This window comes from Vanellus vanellus, assembly GCF_965231255.1.
Source record: "Vanellus vanellus genome assembly, chromosome: 20".
NCBI lineage: Eukaryota > Metazoa > Chordata > Aves > Charadriiformes > Charadriidae > Vanellus > Vanellus vanellus.
In genome coordinates this window covers 5,363,765-5,385,249 of record NC_138925.1, presented here as the reverse complement: position 1 = coordinate 5,385,249, position 21,485 = coordinate 5,363,765, and the positions used below count along the sequence as shown (strand labels likewise).

At 40.1% G+C, this 21,485-nt stretch overlaps 1 protein-coding gene across 1 annotated transcript in view; it reads right to left on the bottom strand.

The window, feature by feature from the left end:
- CTNNBIP1 (catenin beta interacting protein 1) overlaps positions 1-20,973 on the bottom strand; it is a 33,727-nt gene extending 12,754 nt beyond the window's left edge. The window contains exons 1-3 of the mRNA XM_082493549.1: positions 20,870-20,973; positions 2,068-2,189; positions 1,484-1,574 (exon numbers count right to left, since the gene is read on the bottom strand). Coding sequence (XP_082349675.1) covers positions 1,484-1,574; positions 2,068-2,163 — 187 coding nt within the window. The 5' untranslated portion in view covers positions 2,164-2,189; positions 20,870-20,973. The remainder of the gene's footprint in view (positions 1-1,483; positions 1,575-2,067; positions 2,190-20,869) is intronic.
- Positions 20,974-21,485: the final 512 nt, after the last annotated feature.

The window sequence follows — 21,485 nt, the reverse complement described above, 5'->3', positions numbered from 1 at the left end:
GATAATTTACTGTCTACCACCACCCAACCATCATCTTTTCTTTGCCAAAGTGCAGGTAATTCAGCATATATTTTCATTGTGAGAAACATAACTACTCTAGGGATAACACTGAAAAATGCCAACTGAAACTAAGGCAGTCTTTCTTAACTGAATATGTCTACCTCAGTTTTTGATGAGAAACTGGCAAATTTTCACTTTAGACTTGCAGAAAAGTTTAAGAATTCTGAGCCAAAATATACAAGTATATTTATCTCCATCAGTCCCCCAGCTATGTGAGGAATGAACACATAGCCTTAAAACTGAAGAGCGAGTTTGTGCAGGTTTTGTTTCTAATGGTTTTCTAAATGTCTTAGATCTATATTAAATTTCTGCTCAACTCAGTTCTTTCTGGCATACAAGTCTGACAATTTTCCTTCAATACCAAATCCTACGTCATGAATGTGATCTGGCACATGGCCTACAAAGAGGAGGAAAAATAAATCAGAAAGAAACATTCAGGTTTAGAAGAGATCAGTAGATTCAGAGTAGCGCCACACAATTGTTCACCAAGACTTTTGCAAAGAATTCACAAAAGCAGCACATAACTTCAGCACCTCAATGGGAATCTAAACAAACCTAAGTAGATTTGTAAATTTATTTCATGTCTACTACCCCTGTCTGGTAATCAATTATATTGTGCAAATTAAAGAAATGCAATGGGAAACAAATTCCTCTTATTGCTCACTCTGCTGAAATAGTAAGATTACACTTCCACATTCATGGAAATGTGAGAAATGAAAGACGTTGTTAGAGGATTCCATTTTATTTTGTGAGAAAAGTGTTATCAAGCAACTAGAGTCATAGTAACTAAATTATCATATGCATAACAAATTGCTTTTGTACTTTAGAAATCTGTATCTACTTTACATTTTGTTATAAAACTCCCAGTTTGAAGCGTACAAGGAAAGTGCTTGCCATCTCCAGTGTGTTCCATTTTAAGCACAGATGTCCAGTTTAAGAACATAAAAATTTAGATAAAAGTCATCTAATGCAGAGGATCCACACTGAATACAGTAAGACACTCAGAACTAGAGGGATCTATGCATACCTGAATTTAACTTCACCTATAGCAAAAAAAATCAAAGAGGTTAAAATTTATTTCTATTTAATGTATTACATAGAGTAGGAAGCTATATACACGCATTTAGTTCAAAGGACTTTGGCCAACAATGTTTTGAGTTATCAGGGAGAATAAGATATTTAACAATGCTCTTCATCCTAACGAATCTTAGATATAGCCAAGACCGACTTTACCTAGAATAAAACCACCTGTTGAACAGTACACTCTAGTTCTCTTCCAAAGATTATAGAAGGCAATGACTTGCATATCCCAGATTACACAAGGGGTGTAAGTCAGTGGCATGTTATTACAGGAACCTAAATTTGGTATTTTCCGAGAGTGTTCTCACAGCTTAAAGACAAGGCAAACAAACCCGGTACTCACCCTGATCAATTGAGTGTTGAGGAAGCTGGCTAAGCTGGCTATTCACTACCCCTGCGTACGTGCGCAAGAACTCCTCTTCGCTAGCAGTCAGCTGGAAACGTACAAAAAGTCAGTCAGCAAAAAGGAAAATGAAGAAGGACGGAAGACATCATCTCCCACTTCCCAGTAAGAAACCTCACAGTTGCCTCTATCCTACTCTTCAGCAGTTTAATCTGACTGTTATTTGTGCAAACAATACCATCAGCGAGGACACAGCAGCACACTGGTACATCACGCTCTCATGGAGAGATTTAAAGTTGCCTTAAAACAGTTGCTTCATTTTGCTGATTTTCCAATAAAGCAAAACTTTACTGCATATAGAGAAATGATCAGATGCTCACATTTAGTTTCAGGCATCACAAGACCGATTTCTTTTTAAGCAAAAATCAATTTGTTTAACTGCAGATAATGGTTAAATCAATGACGACTAAAACAATTCAGTGATAAAACCAGACCAACACCTGCCCACCTCAGTAGGCATTATCCCAGTTACTACAAAATTGTCTGGAAAGCCACAAAATACAGGCTATGACAGTGCATCTTACATTTGATCCCATCTTCCTCAGCATGAGCAGGACTCTCACTTTCTGCTGAATATACATCTCCTCCGGACTCTTTCCGGGGACGCCCTCACGGTTCATTCCCCTCCTGCCAGCTCCTGAATTTCCTGAAGATAGAAGACCAGAAAACGACAAACTAAAATAGATTATGGGGTATAATAGGAATAATAGGTAAAGTTTAGCTTCCAAACTACCTATTTTTCACCTGTGGGCAAACCACTTAATAGCCTGGGAGAGTCAGGAATCGCACGCTTCATCAGAGAAATCCTTAAAAATTTCAACAGCTAAATTGGGCCTTACATATGCAACTCACTCGAAGAGGCCGATATTCACATCCCTACTAGCTCATTACCTGTTGTTACACTACTGCATGAGTAGAAAAAGAGAATTCTGACAACTAGATGAAAGAATCATGCTGACAGAAGAGTCTGTGGTTTTGGTTTTTCCCATAAATAAGCACAACCGCTATGAAGGCCAGATGCAGAACGCACAGCCATCAGGCCTGCAATGGCTAAACAAGAGCTGGATGAAATCTCAATTCGTAAGTCCTTCTCCTCTCTCTTTTTTCCTTTTTATATCATATAAAAAAGGTCACTGGCTTTTGTAAAAGTTAATAAAGTTTATAAAATCGTTCTGGAGAGAAAGAGGAGCTCAGAGGAGCAGTGAAGGAGTAGAGTTTATTATCCTTTCTCGTATCATTTAAAAGCTGAAGTTTTGCTTTTATATTTTAATAAAAAAATAGTTACTTTATGGAATAAACAGACTCTGCTATCTAAATTCTCTAGTGGAGAGCATGACTATACTTTGTTGTCTGAGTATCTGGTAATTATTTAAGTTCCATAATAGAGTGTTTATGAAGACACAAAAAACAAGTGCTCAAGCACACTCTTCAGCTGCAATTAAAAATTATCTCGGAGCACGTTTATTACGTCAACAATAGTAAAAACCTTAACTTCAAATTTAGAAAATAATGGTGCTTCAAATAATACACTAGTACAGCAGCGTAACGAATTAATCTAACCTCTTAGACGTACTGTGTATTGGAGAAATGTAACCCCTGCTGCTAAGGACTCTGCGGATGGAGGTATAAGCCAGCCACGCTTTCACCACGCACAGCTCGGAGAAGTAGCTCCAGAATAGTTCTCCAGTTAGTTTTAATTCACAGAACTGGGTCTGGTCCTACACTAAGCTATAAATCTGCTTTCCTGAACCGTAGTAACCAAGGGGAGCACTACACGTGGAACATGCTTCATGAAGACTGTTCAAACACACAGTTTTCCATGCAATGTTTTCCTGTAGTCATTACCAAACTCTCCCCTCTCTTTATTTTCATTATTACTTTTAAGGGAAAGTAATCTGGGTGTGGAAACAGTTTAAAATTACACATCGTCCCTCCTGAGTGAGTCAGAAGCAATGCAAACTTCAGTAGCAGCTGCTGGGATAGGCTTTACCGCCCACATTGCTTCGCACGATGACAGTAGCAGAAAGTGGAGAAAGCTCCATCACCGGTCCTACTTGCATAAGTTTCCAGTGGGAAGAGTTGCATTATGCTGATTTGCTAGAGATGGTTCTGCTTGGAAACCTGCAGCCTGTAAGTGTGCAAGGTGATTGTATTTTTCGGCTATAATCAGCAAACTGCTTTCTGAAGGGGGAATAAAACAATCCCATGTTTTTGTGTAGTGTCAACTCAAATAAGTAAATTGGATTATGTTACTAAGCACATACTCCACAGTGCAATTTATTGAGTGCTAACAAGTGATGTCAATAGAATTACACAAGTGCCTAGGTTGGAAGGGACCATTCAAGATCATCAAGTCCAACCATCAACCTAACACTGCCAAAACCCACCACTAAACCATGTCCCAATGCAATAGTAAGGCAATAAACAAAATAAGACAGTGAGCAAGAGACATTAAGTTATGCATATCCAGAGACTGATAAAACAATAAACATTTATCAAGATACTAAGTAAGTCTGAAAAGTTGTGACTGGTTCTTAATATTATACTAATACACACTTTTTTCTTTTTTTTTTCTTTTTAATATTGTTACTTGAAGAGGGAAGGTGCTGTACCAGTAGCCAAAGATATCAATTCAGAAAAGAAAAAGCAACAACCTGAAATGTAGTAACACACCTATCATTTAAAAATGGAACAAATGATATGCAATATCTATCAATAGGTGGCACCATACACAAACACCAAGACAATGCTATGGCTGCCCCATGCCAGCCAGGGAGACCACATTTCAGCATTCCTTTACGCATCAGATATGACAAGAGCATGTCATTATTCATTGTTTCCCATTATAATAGTCTTCCAGTTTTTTATTAATTTCTCAAACTTTAAAAAGGGGTGATGGAAATTCCTGTCTAAACCTGGTTCTTCTAAAGTAAACTTCAGCCAAGATGGATTTATCCTGAAACATTATTTAACAGGAAGGATAAAAATATTAAAGCCTGGCCGTTCAGCGAGTGCTTCACAAAGTTAGTAGGCAATACCGGGGAGGGGAGAAGCACTCAATGTGGCTCAAAAGCTACCAGCATATATGTATAAAGATGTTAATTTAAGATTACAGAGCAACAGTGCTTTGCTACACTGCACAATTATTCTGGGTGATAGCCTCAGCCACCACGGCTTTTCCTACGTGATGACATCAAAGTAGAAAGACAAAAGTCTGAAGACAGTCCTGAGACCCTGGCATGAAAAATTTTAACATATCACTCTTCCTGTTACATAAAGCTTTTATAAGACATGGTTTAGGATGACAATACTACCCAGCATGTATTACGTCAGTAAATTTTCAAAACCACTTACAGAGCTAGTCTAGGCCCAAAAGACAGCACAACCCATCTTTATTTCATTAAAATCTTGTCAAAGTACTTATCAACTTTGCTTTCTCAAGAAAGCTACATTAATATACGAAATGTTACTTAAGCAGATTTTCCCTAACCCTACAATTCTTTCTGGCATGTAGATGAAGTGGCCGTCATCCCCCTGTCCCCACCAATAAAACACCAGGTATTTCCCTGCCAACGTACCTGCTTCTAAAAACCACAGAAGGACAGATAACCCACGTGTTCAGTCCCGATTAATGATTGTAGCTGGAAAAAATGTACGAGGAAACTGCCCTGTGAAAACAAATGAGCAAAGCATTACAGAACTATATAAAGCTGAAAACCCTTTGTTGAATATACTTTGAATCACAGTCTGCTTTAGAACACAGTCTAGCCAAAATTCCTAAAAGTGTAGGCTTATCTGGAGTTTGTAGGCCCTTCTTATTTTTAAAGAATAAGTTTTTTAAAGGTCAAGCCATTCTTCATCTGCAAGATTTACACCCTGACCATACCAATGACATTCCCAATCGTTTGAGAATGGAATGCATTCAGGCTTTGCATTCTTTAAGAAGCTTTCAGCATAAAACCCAACTCCCTGGAAAAACCAATAGAAGTCATGACATGTAATTTCTTCTAGTTAAAAAAAAAAAAAAAAATAGACTTAGCTTACCAAAGATTTGAGGAAAACTACAGAAATGTAAAGCATGCTGATTTTGACCAAAATTATTGTTTTCAACCATGCATATGTTATCTGAATATAGCAATTGCGAAAACTGGCACTTGAAAGCTGAGCTGGAAAACCCTTTGCGCAGAATTTTTCAGACCAACCTCACTGTTTAGTCACCAACAGCTAACAGTTACAGACTTTTTTTTTGTAGACTCGTGACATATTTCTGAACATATTTTACAACTGACACTGGGTATCAGAGCATGGTAAGAATTTATAACTCTTCCAACCCATTCCATTAGCCTCCAAGACATGCAGCTCAATCTGACAAATGAAGTGACAGTTCAAGTCCTCTGCAATGTGCAATGAAATAGCAAGTGCCCTGCTACCCCGGACAGCATCACAGCTAGAATCATGTAATTAATAGCATAAGTTGCTGTACTTAATTAAGAGTTTCTGATTAGGGAAGATATGCATACCTGCACACTTGTTATTAAAGTCCGGCCTAAATTTACCAAACGTACTCTCTCTTTTTGTGGTCAACAAGCGAAGGCAGATTGAGACCAAGTCAATTCCATTCATGGCTGTTCACCACTGCGTGCAGACGTTGTTACCAGCAGGGAAACAAGACAGGAGCAGCTAGAGCTACACAACTGTTCTGTACACCAGGTTCATCAGAGAAATGCTGAATCCAAAAATACCTGCTAGCTTCACCCATAGGTTCTCTACAGTGCCTCTTACTAACAAGAGTCAGAAGCAGCTGAGCTTTATCAATGGCTTAAAAGAATCATTTCACCTCTCCAGAGGAGAGAAATTGCCTGCTCTTAAAGGATTACTTAAGCCCTACCTCGCTAATTAGTTCCCACTGTTCTTGCCCTCTAAATATGCAATGCAGTCCCAACATAGATTATCTACAGCACTGACAACAGGACCATTTGCGGTAACTAATTGCTGTTCTCATTTCTGTGGACTTCAAAGACACCCCCCACCCCCCTGTACAAATACGCACCACACAACTGCGCGAACTCCTTCCTAAAGAAAAGGGTCAGAGCATGGCAGGTAACCGCTTCCGAGACATGCTTCTGTCCTACTGACAGCAACAGCATATTCATGGTGACCACGAGAATTCCCCACACGCACTCCAAATTGCAAATAATAGTAATCTATGCATTTTTTATATTTAACACCAAATACAAATGAAAACAGAAAGATCACATGTTTTCCTAACCCTGTAAATTGAGGGGCATTCAGCTGAGAGCCGAAACAGCCTCCACAGACAGCCCATTTCTGTGACCAGCCGGAAGGCTGCTATCGGTGACAGTTTCCCTTTCAAACACTAGTCTGATGGAACATCCAGCTTGCACACCAGAACCTGAGAACTTCTCTGCTAAACCACAGGGCATATCTTCTAAGTAACAAGCACGTTTATTGCTAAAGGCTCCAAAGACGACTGGAGTAAATAATTTAAAAAAAAAAAAAAAAAAAAGTCAGGTTCCATTACTTTTTCTTAAAAGTATGAGAACAAAGAAAGACTAAAAGGCCTGGTGATCCGTCCAAAGGTTGTCCTACGAACTTGTTCCCATCTATTCTAAATGGCAGCTCACACTTCCACTTTCAACTACACATGAATGTTTCCACATTCATCTCTAACGAACCCTAAGAAATAAGATCTAAAAATATTTTCCAACTGTGTATTTTGGGGTTGGGAGGGAAGAAGTGCAAAATATGAGAAAGAGTTTAGCAGGACAGCTGAGGAACAGCTGAATCACTGCCAGCACAAGTTCTGCTCATGATCTTAAGAGCCCCAGCAGACCCCTGTGCCACACAATGATCCGTCCCTGAAGCATTTTTCAGGCCAGGTGATTCTTTGCTGCAGTTGCAATTACCAGCGCTGAATTCTGTTTCTTTGCTCGCCTACACCCACCTTCTAGCCCTGCGAGGTCAGAACATTGTTTATTTTGCCTATGCCTGGTTCCAATTTTTTGTCCCTCTGTCTTGCCAAGCGGTGATGGTCCATAATGCTGCAGGACTCAGGTGGGTCTGCATCACTTGACCCTCACACAAGCCTCTACGATTATGCAGGTAATACCACGAGCTGCTCGGGCTCCTCACACCAACCAGCACTTCTACCACGGAAGGCAAGATTCAGATTTTCTCCTGGTCACGAGGTTCTTTCAAAGCCTGACATGAGAAAAAGAATAACCAGGCACTTTCCAACTTAGGTGTCACGAGAATACAAGAACATAAAACCATTTCTCAAACTTACAATCAAAATGAGCTTACATTCCCAGCCAGGATTTAAGAACAGATAAAACCCTGCAAGGTCCTTTACCATGGAAATGAAATGGAAACTATTCTAAGCACAAAGACTCCAGTTTCAACCCATCCTTCTAATTCCTTACAGTTGTTTACACCTGGGACACAGGTTGCTACAAAGAGTATTTTTTAACATACAGAAAAACTTAAAAGCAGTAAAGTTTACAACTTCAGAGATATCGATATGGGAGATGGGAAAATGTCAAAGTCTTAGTTTTAGGTTCTGTCACTTAAGGGATCACACTGCTTCCCCAAACAGTGCTAGGTTAAATTAATTTTTAAGCTAAAATGTAAGGCACTCTAATTGAAAATAAACATGTTTTTAAAGTATGTGTCACTGAATTACAACAGCATGAGGAAACTGAACCAGCATCAGGATGCCAAATGCAGGATGCTGCCAGTTGCATGTCAGCTGATCAGCAAAGATAAAAGCAAATTTTGCACATGCCGTACATCATAAGCAAACTTTTATCAACAGCACTAATGAATCCTAGTGTTTACAGTTAAAATGTAGAATTCATTTATTTACCTGTTCTTGACAGATGCATTATATTGCATACGAGAAACATCCCTGAAAGATAACATTTCAATGTGTATTTTCAGCTCAAAAAGCCAGACAGGGAGATAGAAAAACAAGAACCACCATGTACTGGACTGAAGGAATCCCCACAGCGTTCACAGAATTCAAGTGGAAAGCTCTTCATTCAAAAGAATGAACAGCCAAAGCTATTCAGAAGCCCAGTTGCACGCTAACCGATACTTAACTGCCCTAAGCGAGGAAATACTGGGATCTCCGCTGAATTTCTGGTAATCATATCCCAAATCACTAGCACTAAAGGAGAAGATGCCAAAGGCTGATGAAGCCATACAGAACACACTGCTCTATCAAGTCTGGAACTGGTCTCTCCAGGTATGGGTGAGGCAGACGTGCAAAGCCAACAGGGAAGCTCGGGCTGCCAATGCCTTATCTACTTCGCAGCTAAGCACGGTTCTGCCCCCCAATGCCATTTATTCAATTCCTTTCTCACGAAAAAGACTAACTTGTGCATTTCAAAAGCTGTAGTTTTAGTCTAAAATGATTACATTCTTCACTAAACTGTGTTAAAAGACTAAATCCTACAAGCCTGTCCTGCTGCATCCAACACACTGCAAATGGACATAATTGGGTCACCTAATTTTCCCTTGTTTGGCAGGCATCGGGAGTGAAATTTAGTTCTCATTTATTTTTAATATGATTCACAAGACAGAATAATAAATGAGAAAGATCTATATATTACAGCCAAACCTGCCAGCCTAGCTTTGCCAAAGCAACAAATTTGAGTTTAAAAACCATTCCCTCCTTTCCCAAGCAGTAGACGAGGTTGGTCAGTAGAGGAACGGAAAAGCTGTCCTGTTCTACGGCACATCATGCCCCGTGCTGCCTGCAGAAGGGCTGGGTGAGGACCACAGGAATGCCGCCTGCTTCCCAACGCCTGGACTAGGCAGAGCCAGGCACGCCAGACATCCCCGTTCTGATCCCTGTCCGTCCACCCACCAAACCGACCTCTTTGGCTGGCGAAAGAGTGTGTGCAATCCTGTAGAATAATCGCCTTCATAAATATCATCTTCATGCAAAACACGACAGGTTGAAGTTATGCTTTCTAGCACGGCAGTTAGGGCAGAGATGAGAGTAAACCAGAGATGGGTTTGGCACCAGAAGATGTAGGTATGTCTACACTGGAAAAACAGCTGGGCTACTTTACAAGTATGTTATCCAAGTAGAAGGGAATTAACTATTTTTAACTTTTCCATGAGCATTAAGAGATGTTTCCCTACCTCTCCACATTGTTACTTGTCCTGAACAGCTTATAATGAAAATACAATATAATCCTTCCCAAAAACAAATTAAAAGACTGTACTGACTTTCTCTTCAATTACTGACCCCGGACACAACAGTACAGTACATAATGAAGCAGTACTGCCTTTGCAGTAAGCCCCCCTTTTTCTTCTTAATTAGATTTAGAACATCAGCTACTGTGTTTTCACTTTAAAAAAAAAAAAAAAGTAGACAGCAGAAATCTGTACTTAAACTCAGTTTAACTAGTCTGTTTTATGAACAGATGGAAACAGCTCCTAAGGAAAATCAAGCTCACCAGCAAGAACTGTTTAGACTGAAAGCTTTCAGAAGGAGAATTCCAACATACAGCCAGTGAAAATTACAGATTTGTAATTATATTTCCCTCACTACCACCTATACTCTTACAAATTCAAAATGTGGAAGGGCTTCTCTGCTGGACAATGCCACAGATGGGTTCATAATAAAGAACTACTAATTACTCTGATTCCCTTTCCATCATCCCTTTTTTAAAAAAAAATTAACCAAAACAATTTCCACAACCCAACAGAAAAAAAAATCCCACTAAAAATGGTACGTTTGTAAATTTTGCATAAGGCAAACTACTTAAGCATCCCATTTAATGTTAAAGACATGCTTATTTAATGCAATGAGAAAGCAACATGAGCTTTTGTTCCTTCAAATTACATATTTCCCCCAACACTCTAGTCCTCTGTAATGCTGCAATCCTTAACATCCACATTTTACTGGTACGGGAAAAAACTAAGTGAAACAGAGGAATTTGCACAGCCTAAATTAAGAAAAAAAAAAAAGGCAGTAAACTGAGTAAATGTGAGCAATATTTTACATATTCAGTCTTAATAATTTAGGGTACTTAGAGCAGCCATCTGGCAAGCTCTTTAAAATGTAAGTCACAGCTGACTACCTCTTTAATATCTTGTATCATCTGCAGTTATAGGCAAAACAAATCCAACAGCAGTCAGTTCAGCTACATTATTTTTTTTCCTTGAATCTGGCTGGTTCTGTTCAGCTAAAAACCTCAATTAATGGGACAGGATTATAAAAGCTCAGATAAGGAGTTACGGTGAATAAAACCAACCGCTGCAGGTTTCCTTTGCACTACACAAATTGAGTTAACAGCCAGCATGAAGAGGTCCCTTTAACGCCACGACATCATTATCCAAGGTTAAGCTATTAGCCTCCACAGTTACACTATTGAGTACTTCAGTGGTTAAAACACGGTCACACTGGGAAGCTTGTAAGTGCAAGGAGATGCTGCACCTTTCAGCCTTGTTAATTTTCAGATGACATTTTACAGAGAACAGTGAGAGCCCTAAAAACCTTCCGAGCTGGAGCCTGAAACCTGAAGTCAGGAACCAGAGTCTGCAAAGTTCTGCTACAAATTTTCCTCTAATTCAGTCTGACTCATGACCTTCACCCACAGGCAGCTGGAGACTGGATTAATTCCCATCTCCAGAGGGATACGACAATGAACAATTCGTAACAGCTACCTATTTACAGGTGAACAGTAAGAGTTGAAATATTTAATAAGTGGTTTGTCTTCATTTCTATGTTCAGTATTATCTTTTAGCTGACTTTAGAATCTGAACCCCAGTGTCAGATTTTGGTCAATTTACAGCTGGAACTCCAGTGGTAGGTTCGCATCTCTTCAATGTTAGATTTAAATTTTTAACAAAACAGTACAGTCCTCCCTCTTGAAGAGGGACAGGAACCAGCCTCAAACACTGCCATTTAGACATGAAAAACCTAGAAAACAAAAGCAGGTGGTTCCCCCCCTCCCACCCAGTGCTGGATCACCTTTCAGAGTTTCAAAAAGGGCTTCAAAAGTAGTAATGAAGTAGATTCAAAAATGCTTCCCAATATACTAAAACAATTATTGCATCAATGCTCAAGCTAACTGTAAAAAAAAAAAAATAATAATCCTACCATTATAATCACCATTTTTATTAAATTAATGCTTGCCTCCTGACCTTCAGGCACACACGAACCAGATTATACTTTTTAGCAGCAATCTCTTAAAGAGAAGACATCTATCCTGTCTCATACAGTTAAAAGCACAGGTTTTTAGGTAGTTCATGTCAGTCAACTTGAAGCCTCTGAAATTTAATGTAGTAACAGCAATAAAACCTGAAAAAAAAAAGACTTTCATTTCACAAAGGCGTTTGCACTTCAAAGATGAATTGTCAAAAATTCTTTAAAAAATAACAAAACTTAGCTACAGCAGCTTATACACAAATTCTATCCCACCCAAAGAAACAATTCTACAAGAACATTACAATACTTTACTCAAGATGGTCTCCAACAGCTGGACCGACGAGTGCTGCTCTTGTTCTGACCATCAGCATCGCTCAGAGGCTCAGGCACCTCTTCCCCTATTTATGACAGAGCCACAGATCTTCATGACTGGAAATTGGGCACTAATGACAGATAGACAATGATGTTAACTACCAGGTATCCCACACCAGAATTACTGCTGTAAAACAGTGTTACGCGTCCCTCATCAAAACAAAATTGTATGGCAATGCTTTCTATTGATCTCTTCATTGACATTCTATCTTTTCAGAAACAGAAAATGAAGTTTCCAGCACATCGGTGTAACACACTTGAGATGCTTTTCCTTGTTCTTAAGAAATCAGCTTTATTTTCATAGATTGATTTTAACTTGGATCATAAACTAGTGAAAAAATGGAGCACCAACAATAGACAAAAGTTTTATCAACAGCCTACAAGAATCAACAAATTATTTTCAATATACCTATCCCATTTATACGGTAGGCATGCTACACACACTGTACAAATATGTACCCATATAACACCTCCACCTATGAACTATGATATTTTGGACTATTAATTATTGACACCAATGACAGAGCAGCACGTCTATTCTAGGATCGTTGCACAAACTGAACCAAGGCCAATACACAAACATGCACAAGGAAGAGCCAGACCATTAATTGTGGTCACTTCGTTTTCTTGTCATGTCAATCAGCTTTATGACCCGAGTCACATTTTCAGAGATGTTCTGTAAGAAGTGCTAACACTGGACTCACAGTCCTCCAAAGACTTATAGATTAAAACTGGATTTTACCAAAGACTGCCTTTTATATCACAGAAACTAAACTCAACAGGCTAAAAAATAACTTAATACATGGGACATAAACACCCTACACTCATGAAGCATGAACACTGATAAAGAATTAGTTGACTGTAGAAGCAAGAAATTGGTTCAGTTTTCATAATGAACCTAAAATAAGCCTACCATGCCTCAACAACAGAGTACAATGTCAAAATTGATACAAATACGTGTATATGCCCAAAGCGGAGGAGGTTTTTTCTGCCTTCTTCAGTAATTCTCAAGTGGTTTGAAATGGAACAGGAAACAGAAATGTGCATGAATGAGCACACATTCAGGATTACCAGCAGTGCTAATGGCGAAGCACTTCAGTATTTGGTATGTTTCCAACAAAATCGTTTTATTAATACTGCATTTGTATTCAGATTTTTGAAAGTAAACTGCTTTGAAATTAAAATAGGTCCAGTACAAAAGTTTGATGTTTCAGTCAACTTTACCAAGAAGACCAGTTACACTATTAGTCCAAAATCAGAATAGGCCAAATTCCAGTAAGTATCTGTAAGCAGTTAAAATAACATTTAATTTCAATTTACAAGCAGGCAGTAAAAGGCCCCAAAAACCAGAAGTACCATATTTGGAGTTGAACTGCCTGTGGTCTAGTGACCAACTTCTCAGCAGCTTAAGCACATCACATCATTCTATTTAACCAGAAACAGCAGACACCGTGAGTAATGCCTACTGAAAGGACTTCTCTCCGCCGTTCCACGCACTGGAGCACCATCATATTTGCAGGCGTTTCTTGGGTACTCATTGACATAGTATCTTTCTCCAGATGCCCGGCATATTCGAGATAGCTTTCAATTTGAAATGTGACCTATGCTGCCCTGTAATTTATACTGACCTCTGAACACCATTAATGACGGATCATAGACATTTTACACTGAAAATGCCTACAGATCTTTTACAGCCGAGAGACTATGGCTAACTAGATTTTTTTTTTTTTAAAACAATTAAAACATGAGCTGTTATTAGGTTGGTGGGTTGGTGACTACTTAGCATTTTAATACTCTGCAATATTCTATCAAAGTACAGTGTTAGGACCAGAGACTCAGATTAATAGTTCTTGACTACCAAAATTGCCCAACCATTGGACAACAACATGAAATATCATTCTGGCCTCATACATCAATAAAATTTGCTGTAAAATAGTGACAAATATACCCCTTATAACACCTACTAATCTTGCCTCTTGGGGGTGGGGTGGGGTGGGGAGAGGAGTGTCTTCTGTGCTGCCTTCCCCCTGGATGCTCTGCATAACCAAAAAAGCAAAGTGTCCTGAGTGATCTGTTAGCATCATTAATATTGTTGGATAATATGGGCAAGAAATCCCTGCTCCTAGGATCTGCATAAAATAATACTCCTCGAGAACTTTCCTTGGTAGTGTTTCATAAACTGGTCTGAATAGCTGTTCTAATCATATGTGCAAAAGTACAGCAGTTCCTCTCTTCTCTGAAGGGCTTATTAAAAACGAAAAGCACAAGAAAAGGATTTTTGTTACTTTCTTTAGGTCACCAAACAAGACCATGCTGCAAAGATATCTGATGGAGAGAGGAGGACGGAAAAAATCCTTATCAATTTTAGGAAAGGACTTTTAACGGTCACAAGTTTAAAACAAATGCCTAATTACACACCGATTTTACCACAGTTTACTACAGTTTTTGGTAAAGTGGGAGTACAAGGAAGGAAATCTTTCCTTCAAGAGACTTCCTATCTCTCAGGAAAAGGGATGCAATTTCCTTCCTCCCTAGCCACAATTTTGAATGTTACCTTAATTACGTTAGCCCTGAACCGTGAAATAAACCTGTGTGAGGTCATTAGTTTGACAGCAGAAATCTCCCTTTAGCACTACTGTACAGACACACACACATGGGCTGGAGAGAAATAAACCACTGACTACAGGGTTTTTAAGGGTTATATCAAGTCCCCATCGGTGCTGGATCTGATTAATTTCAGAATACAAAGAAAACTGGAAGAATCACAGGCAAAACTGAGAAGTGTGTATGTTAAAGGCGACCAAGCTGAGCTGCACGGAAAACTGTATGTGGTATTGTGTGGTAAGTTTGATTTATGCAGAGATCAACGCTAATGAAGCGGAATACTTAACACTGGCTGCTTCAAGATCTCCTACACACCTAAAATTTGGTGCATTTACAGGATAAATGGCAATCACTCCCCTAAGACTGGGAGCATCTGCTCCCATTGCAACAATATGTATTTTGATTAATCAAACTCCAATACATACCAATAATAACAAAAGGTGTTAGCCCAGAGACCGTTAACAACAATGCTTGAGACAAGTTAAAACTACTGTAACGTTCCAGACGACTTCAAAAAGTTTCCAGGAGCAGGACTGTAGGCAACAACCACCAATTTAAGGCAGAATGGGGAAAGGGAATTGCTAAAGTTGCAGACAGATTTCTGCACTTCCCAAACTGTTAGTACAATTACAGTACATCTTTATTATATTTAGTTTCTCAACAAAAGGAAGGAGCTTATAGCAGTTATGTCAAAAATTGCAGCTGCCAAGGAAAGAACAATGAAATGGGTATATTAAAAACAAGGTGCCAAAACTGTATTTCCTCACACATGCTATTAGACATACAGAATTTTATTCAAGGTTTAAAACATATTTTGTAAGAGCTAGTGAACTAAGAATCACGACAGTGAAGAAAACCGTTGCAAACAGTTTAATGTGAATTGCGAAAGGTTTATTTTACCAACTCCCCCGTAGCTGCTCATCAAATATCCAGTGATAAATGTTGTGTTTAAAAAACCTGATGTTACTGACCTCTGAAGTCAAGCAAAATCTTTCACGAATTCCACATAAACCAATGAGTATTATTTGGCATCTACAGACATTCCTGGAAAAAAGCAGCTAAGCAGATGTGAATGCTCCCATTTTTCTCAATTTGGCACCAACTCCTAAAGTTAATTATATTTTAAGTGTGTTACTGCTGATCATTTTTGCATAAACATTCAGTTACTGTGTTTATCTTGAAGTCTGATATTGCCTCCCCGGACCAACTGAGCAAGCTGCCAGGACACAGTGAAATCTGCAGTATTTCATATCAGATCCAGCACGCTCAAAGTTAGGAAATGCTAATAAAATTACATTAGCGTGGCAACAGACACCACAGATCACCGCAGCTGCACCATCCCCTTCTCGTTTCGACAAAAAGCCTTCCACCAGTAGTTTACTTGAAAGTCTTTCAGTATTTATGCTGCTGCTCTACAGAAACTCTGCTGCAAAAATTCAGGTCACGTTTCCTTTAAGTGTACATGGGTGTGCATACATGTATACTTATTTAAAGCTCAATGAAATTAATTAAAAGCTCCTCACCGACTTCAATGGGCACTGAATCAGGACCTGGATGAGTTCAGAGGCAAAACAATTACACTTTAATTAAAGATCTTAACATTCTTGTGAAGCAGTCAACTAATTTTATAGAAGGATAAACTGAGTCAGAAAGTTTCAAGAGCTTGGTCATAAACAGAGTTGATTACTTAAGTTGCTTCCATATTTGTTAGTTACCCTCATAACATAGAGAAAATGGACTTTCTGAAAAATGAAATAATTTCTTGGTCTACATATTCATGGAAGTAAAGCAGAACATGCTGAGGCAAGTGCAACAGTTGTACAGATCTACTGGCTCCGTTTCTGTTCCCCCATTGGTAGCTAATTTAGTCAGTCGCAGGAATTGTAATAATGCAAAAGTTGAAATTTTTAGGGTTTTTTATCATGGCATTTTATCTCCAAATGAGATTTTTAGGGTGTGGGGTTGGCTTGTTTGTTTTTAAAATAGCAGTAGTAATTATTTTTTATATATATTATTTTTTAAAAAAAGAAAAATAGGCTTGGCAGATTTGATATTCTGTAAAACCTTGAAAATACTTATTGAAAAGCAAGAAGTTCCTAAATTCAAAATGACATTTAAACCATACATAAGCACTGTAACATTCTGTCAAATCACCAGTAGTGAGCAGAAACAAGAAATTAACTTTTCTCATTTTTTTGAGCATTTGTTACATAATGCTTTCCCGCCACTGAGACTGAAAATAAATCCCAGAATCAGAAGTTTGATCTCCTTATTCAATTACCAACTAAAGTTTTTTCAGTTATTTTTCTGATCTCTCTTCTCACCTATTAACATTCCGTAGTTTTGCTCATTCTGGTCTATCTGCTTTCTTATGCCAACCGAAGTTCATGGACAGGCCACGGCTCTTTAAAGGGAAGAAGAACTGTAAGTCTCATCCATTCTCAGAGATACAACAGCATCAACAACAGTAAGCCAAGTGTTTTGTTTTGTGTTGGTTTTTTTTTTCTAAATTAAATTTTGTTGGTAAAAAGTTTTTAGTATGTTTAAAATCTATTTACGTATCATTTCTCCCACATACGTCATTAGACTTCCAACCATTAAGACCATTAGATTACCAACATTTCTTAGCATGTGGAGTAGGTGACAAAGTGTTTTCATTCCAATAATTTACATCTTTGTTGTACACCAGTAGCAAAATGTAAACTTATTCTGGGGCTACTCACATACTTGTATACAAAGTTTTACTGGAATTTAATTAATGGATACTACTACTTTTCCAGCAAATCAGAACTCTCAAACTGAACTAAAAATAATCTCTTTCTATCTGTAAGAGAGTTATTTTAAAAGGAATTTTTTAAAGGCATTATGACTATGAATTATGTGTGGTATACTTTCAGAGAGAATCTTACAAAATATGACGGAATTCAGTTAGTCTATGGGAAAAACATACAGAACTAAGTGCTTCTTTAAGGAAGACTCAAATAAAACTATTAAACACTATGATTTTTTGACATCTTTCTTACTACAAATCGAGGTTTATTTTTGTCTGAATATTCCACCGTACTATTCCAGAAGTACCACACTGACAGTTTAAATAAAGAACACGAACGATCAGCTTTACCATCATGACTATAAGCATCTTTAGAAACATAGCAAAAGAAGTAACTTGCTCTCACTGTAAGAAAATTGAATTATAACCACCTTCTAGCTATAACACATGCCAACTCCCAGAAGAGAAACATTTGGCATATTTATTAGCATTACAACTTTTCCCAATTAAAAACATTAACATCAGGTTCAATCACTTCTGAACTATGTACACAATGGTGCGGTACAGCTGTAACAGCTGCTGCTGTCCGTGTTGCATTTCAGCAGGAAATCCAATCTGATGACAGCTCACAATAAAAAGAAATACAGTTCTGCATCTGTATAGATGCATTTGTATGTACAGAAATATTTCTGAAGATCCTTTTTTTGGAAAAAACTCTACTGGAAATTTCTCCAAGCATATTCAACAGCATCCTCCAAAAGATTACTACCCCTCTGCACGCACAGCACTTGGGTGCATTTTTGACGCTTAAAACTAGGTCAGATGCTCAGGAGGGATGCTTTGTAGTCAACAACAAACTTATGAATTTAAATACTTACTAAAAATCATAAATGTTTATGTTGGTTACAGATGACATTCTGGAGAGGAAAAAACTCATATTAAACTAATAAAAATAGATTGGTTTCACACAAGTTGTATCCTAGGCAAAGCATCAACCTTTAACATGAGTTCCACTCTATCATCAAACACATTCAGATGTTCACTTTATTTGCCTGTATGCAACTGCACGATGATTTTGAACTTTTAGCAATAACTGTATATGTCACAGTCAATATTTGCGATTACAAAATTTAGGTTTTGTTTCAGTTCACTTCTGGTTTTGTTTAGAAAACAACCCCAATTGTTTTAGAAACCTCTCTCTCCTCTTACAGTTACAGTACTCTAAATCCCTGCATGGGGGAAGGAGGGAAGTGGCAGAGGATGGAAGAGAGCAGAAATCAGTAAACTACAGATTTCCCATAAAATTGGGATTCAGAACTTGCTTTCCATGCAGCCCTAATACCAATACATTATTATGTTATATATCTAGTGAAATGTATGAATATTAACCAGTTCTCCTTAAGACAAGAGATGTTTCAACTGACATCGGGAGCAAACTGCCCCCCTCTCCCCCCACACTTGCAGTGCCTGTGCAGCACACAGAGCTCCTACACACAACTGCCAACAAACAACAACTGTGGTGTATCTGATGTGTATTTATCATGATGACTCCTGTCAGGCTATGGGATGATTTTCCTGGTGAAGATTTCAGTATCTTCCCACTTGGGTGTCAAAAAGAATCCTGAAAGCACTTCTATGTCCTGTACAACTTTTTGTAACTTCTGTTGCAGTGCTTAAAATGAACTAAAAGAGAGCTACTGCTTTGCAGCAATTTTGGGTAAGCCATAAAACTTCAGCCAACCAGTTATCAGTTAACTTGTTCACAATAGCTTTTGCTCTTGGATTTCTTCAATCCCACGTGCTTCCTGATGGATTTACGCTATTATGAGGCACCACATCAATTAAGAGAGCATGCAAATCCATTGGCCAACAATTCTAAGTCATAGTGAAGAAGCTGCCGATTTCTACCAAGATGCCAGAGATACAATAAAAGGGATGATTTTTTTTTAGGTAACGTCAAAGTGAAGCAACTCCCATGTATCTGAAGTACACCTGACACCATTTTCCAACCGAATCTGTTTGTCAAGGCAAACGGTAGCTTTTAGATTGAGAAGAAAATAGGTCTGCATTTAACAAGCTACTAATATGTAGTTTTCTGTATGACCCCTCACCTTGAATAGCCTTACTGTCCAAATAACCCCCTGAAGTACACAGTTTAGCCTCACTTTCCACCATTTACAATGTGTTTCTCCTTCAGCAAGCTATTTCACATCATACGTGAGCACCAAAATTACCAAGGGCAAAACAAGTTGACAGCTTACAAGTTCAGTGGTCAACAAAAAATAAATATAAAATATTGATTTTGTATACACATTTTAAAAATATGTTTGTAAAATACTCAATAGACATGCCAGAGCCAACTCAGATCAGAAAACTGAACAAGTGTACCTAACTTGCCTCCAATATCTGTCGGGTTGGGGTTTTTTTTGGACTTTGGCGGTTGGTTTTTCTGTTTAAACCACCACATCTGCAGAATGTCTTGCTCTCATCTCACTGAGCATCAAAGCTTAATTTGTTCAATGTGCCAAGATGAGGAACAGTCAAATAAAAGATGATATACAACAGAGCAAAACATTCTCTTCTTGAGGAGAAGGCAAATGCAAGTCTGAAAGTCAAATGCACCCAGACGAAGCACATCTGGATGTTAAGCAGAAACTAGTATCATCTCTCATCCGCTTTCTGGAGTACTAATGTATTCTGGTCCGGAAAATTATATTGTTCCTCTCTCACGTACCTTTCCAAGAGATACAGAACTATGGTGTGCCAACAAATACTGCCCATCTGTACACTGAATTGAAAGTTACGGAGTGCTGCTTCAGATGCTCTACAAACACAATTTTTAGCCAAGGTTGAGATTAAATACTGGCTGAGAAGCATTCTTCCCACGCGGGGTACCGGCGCTTGAGGCTGAGGGCCAGCCGCCGTGCAGCATCGCACACTTTTTGAAAGACAAACAGGGGCTGCCCGGACCGTCCAGACGTTGCGTTTTATCGCCTGCTGTCGCGACACCTGCCCTACCAACGGCTTTACCTGGGAATGACTTCACCTGCCGCAAAAACGCGGCCATTGCTGGGGTGGGACACCGCCGCCGTGAAATAGGGTGCCACATGACGTAAGAGATGATGCCAGAGAATTAAAAAGGCACCTCCCGTACCTGTGCGGCGGGGGCCACGGCCTGCCAGCGCCCACGGCCGCACGGCCCCCGCCGGGCCCCGCGGAGGTAGGGGGGCGGCGGCCCCGCGCCGTGGCCGGGGAAGGGGCGCGGGAGGCGGCGGGGGGGGGGGGGGTGGGGGGTGGTGTGCGGAGGCCCCGGTGCCGGCGGAGCGGCGTCCCGGCCCGGGGAAGCGCCTTTGTTCGGGGCCGGTCGCCGCGCACAAAGGGCAGCTGCGCTCACCTGCGTGCGGGGCCGGGGCGGCCCCGGCGGTCCTGCGGTACGGGCGGCGGCCGGGCGGGTCGATCGGAGCCGAACGGAGCGGAGCGGCCGCCTCCTCCGTCGTGACTCAGGGCGGGAGGAGGGAGGTGCCGGGGCGGCTCCGGGGGAGGGACCCGCCGCCTCCCGGCGCCCAGGGCAGCGGCGGCGCCGCAGGCACCACCCGAGCGCCGGCCGGCAGGAAGGGGCGGGGCGGGGGCGGAGCCGCCGAGGGGCGGGGCGCGGCGGGGAAGGGGCGGGGCGCGGAAGGGGCGGGGCCGGGCGCACCTCCCGCCGGCGCGGCCCGGGGGGAAGAGCCCCGCCGAAGAGGCGGGTCGGGAGCGGAGAGCGAAAAGGCGCGCTGCGGCCCACCGGCAGCGGTGCCGTGCCTGGTATTAGTCACACGCTCACCGTAAGGAACCATCCTTTGAAATGACGTGGTGCCGAGCGTCCCCGTGAGCTCACGCTTTCCCTTGGTTGGGCGGGGCGAGGCCAAGGAGCACAACTTCTCCGGTAGGACCGGATTAGATAAATGACATTAGCGTTAAAACAGGTTCCAAGACCGCTTTTCAACAACACTATGCTAACAAAGTTAAAGTCA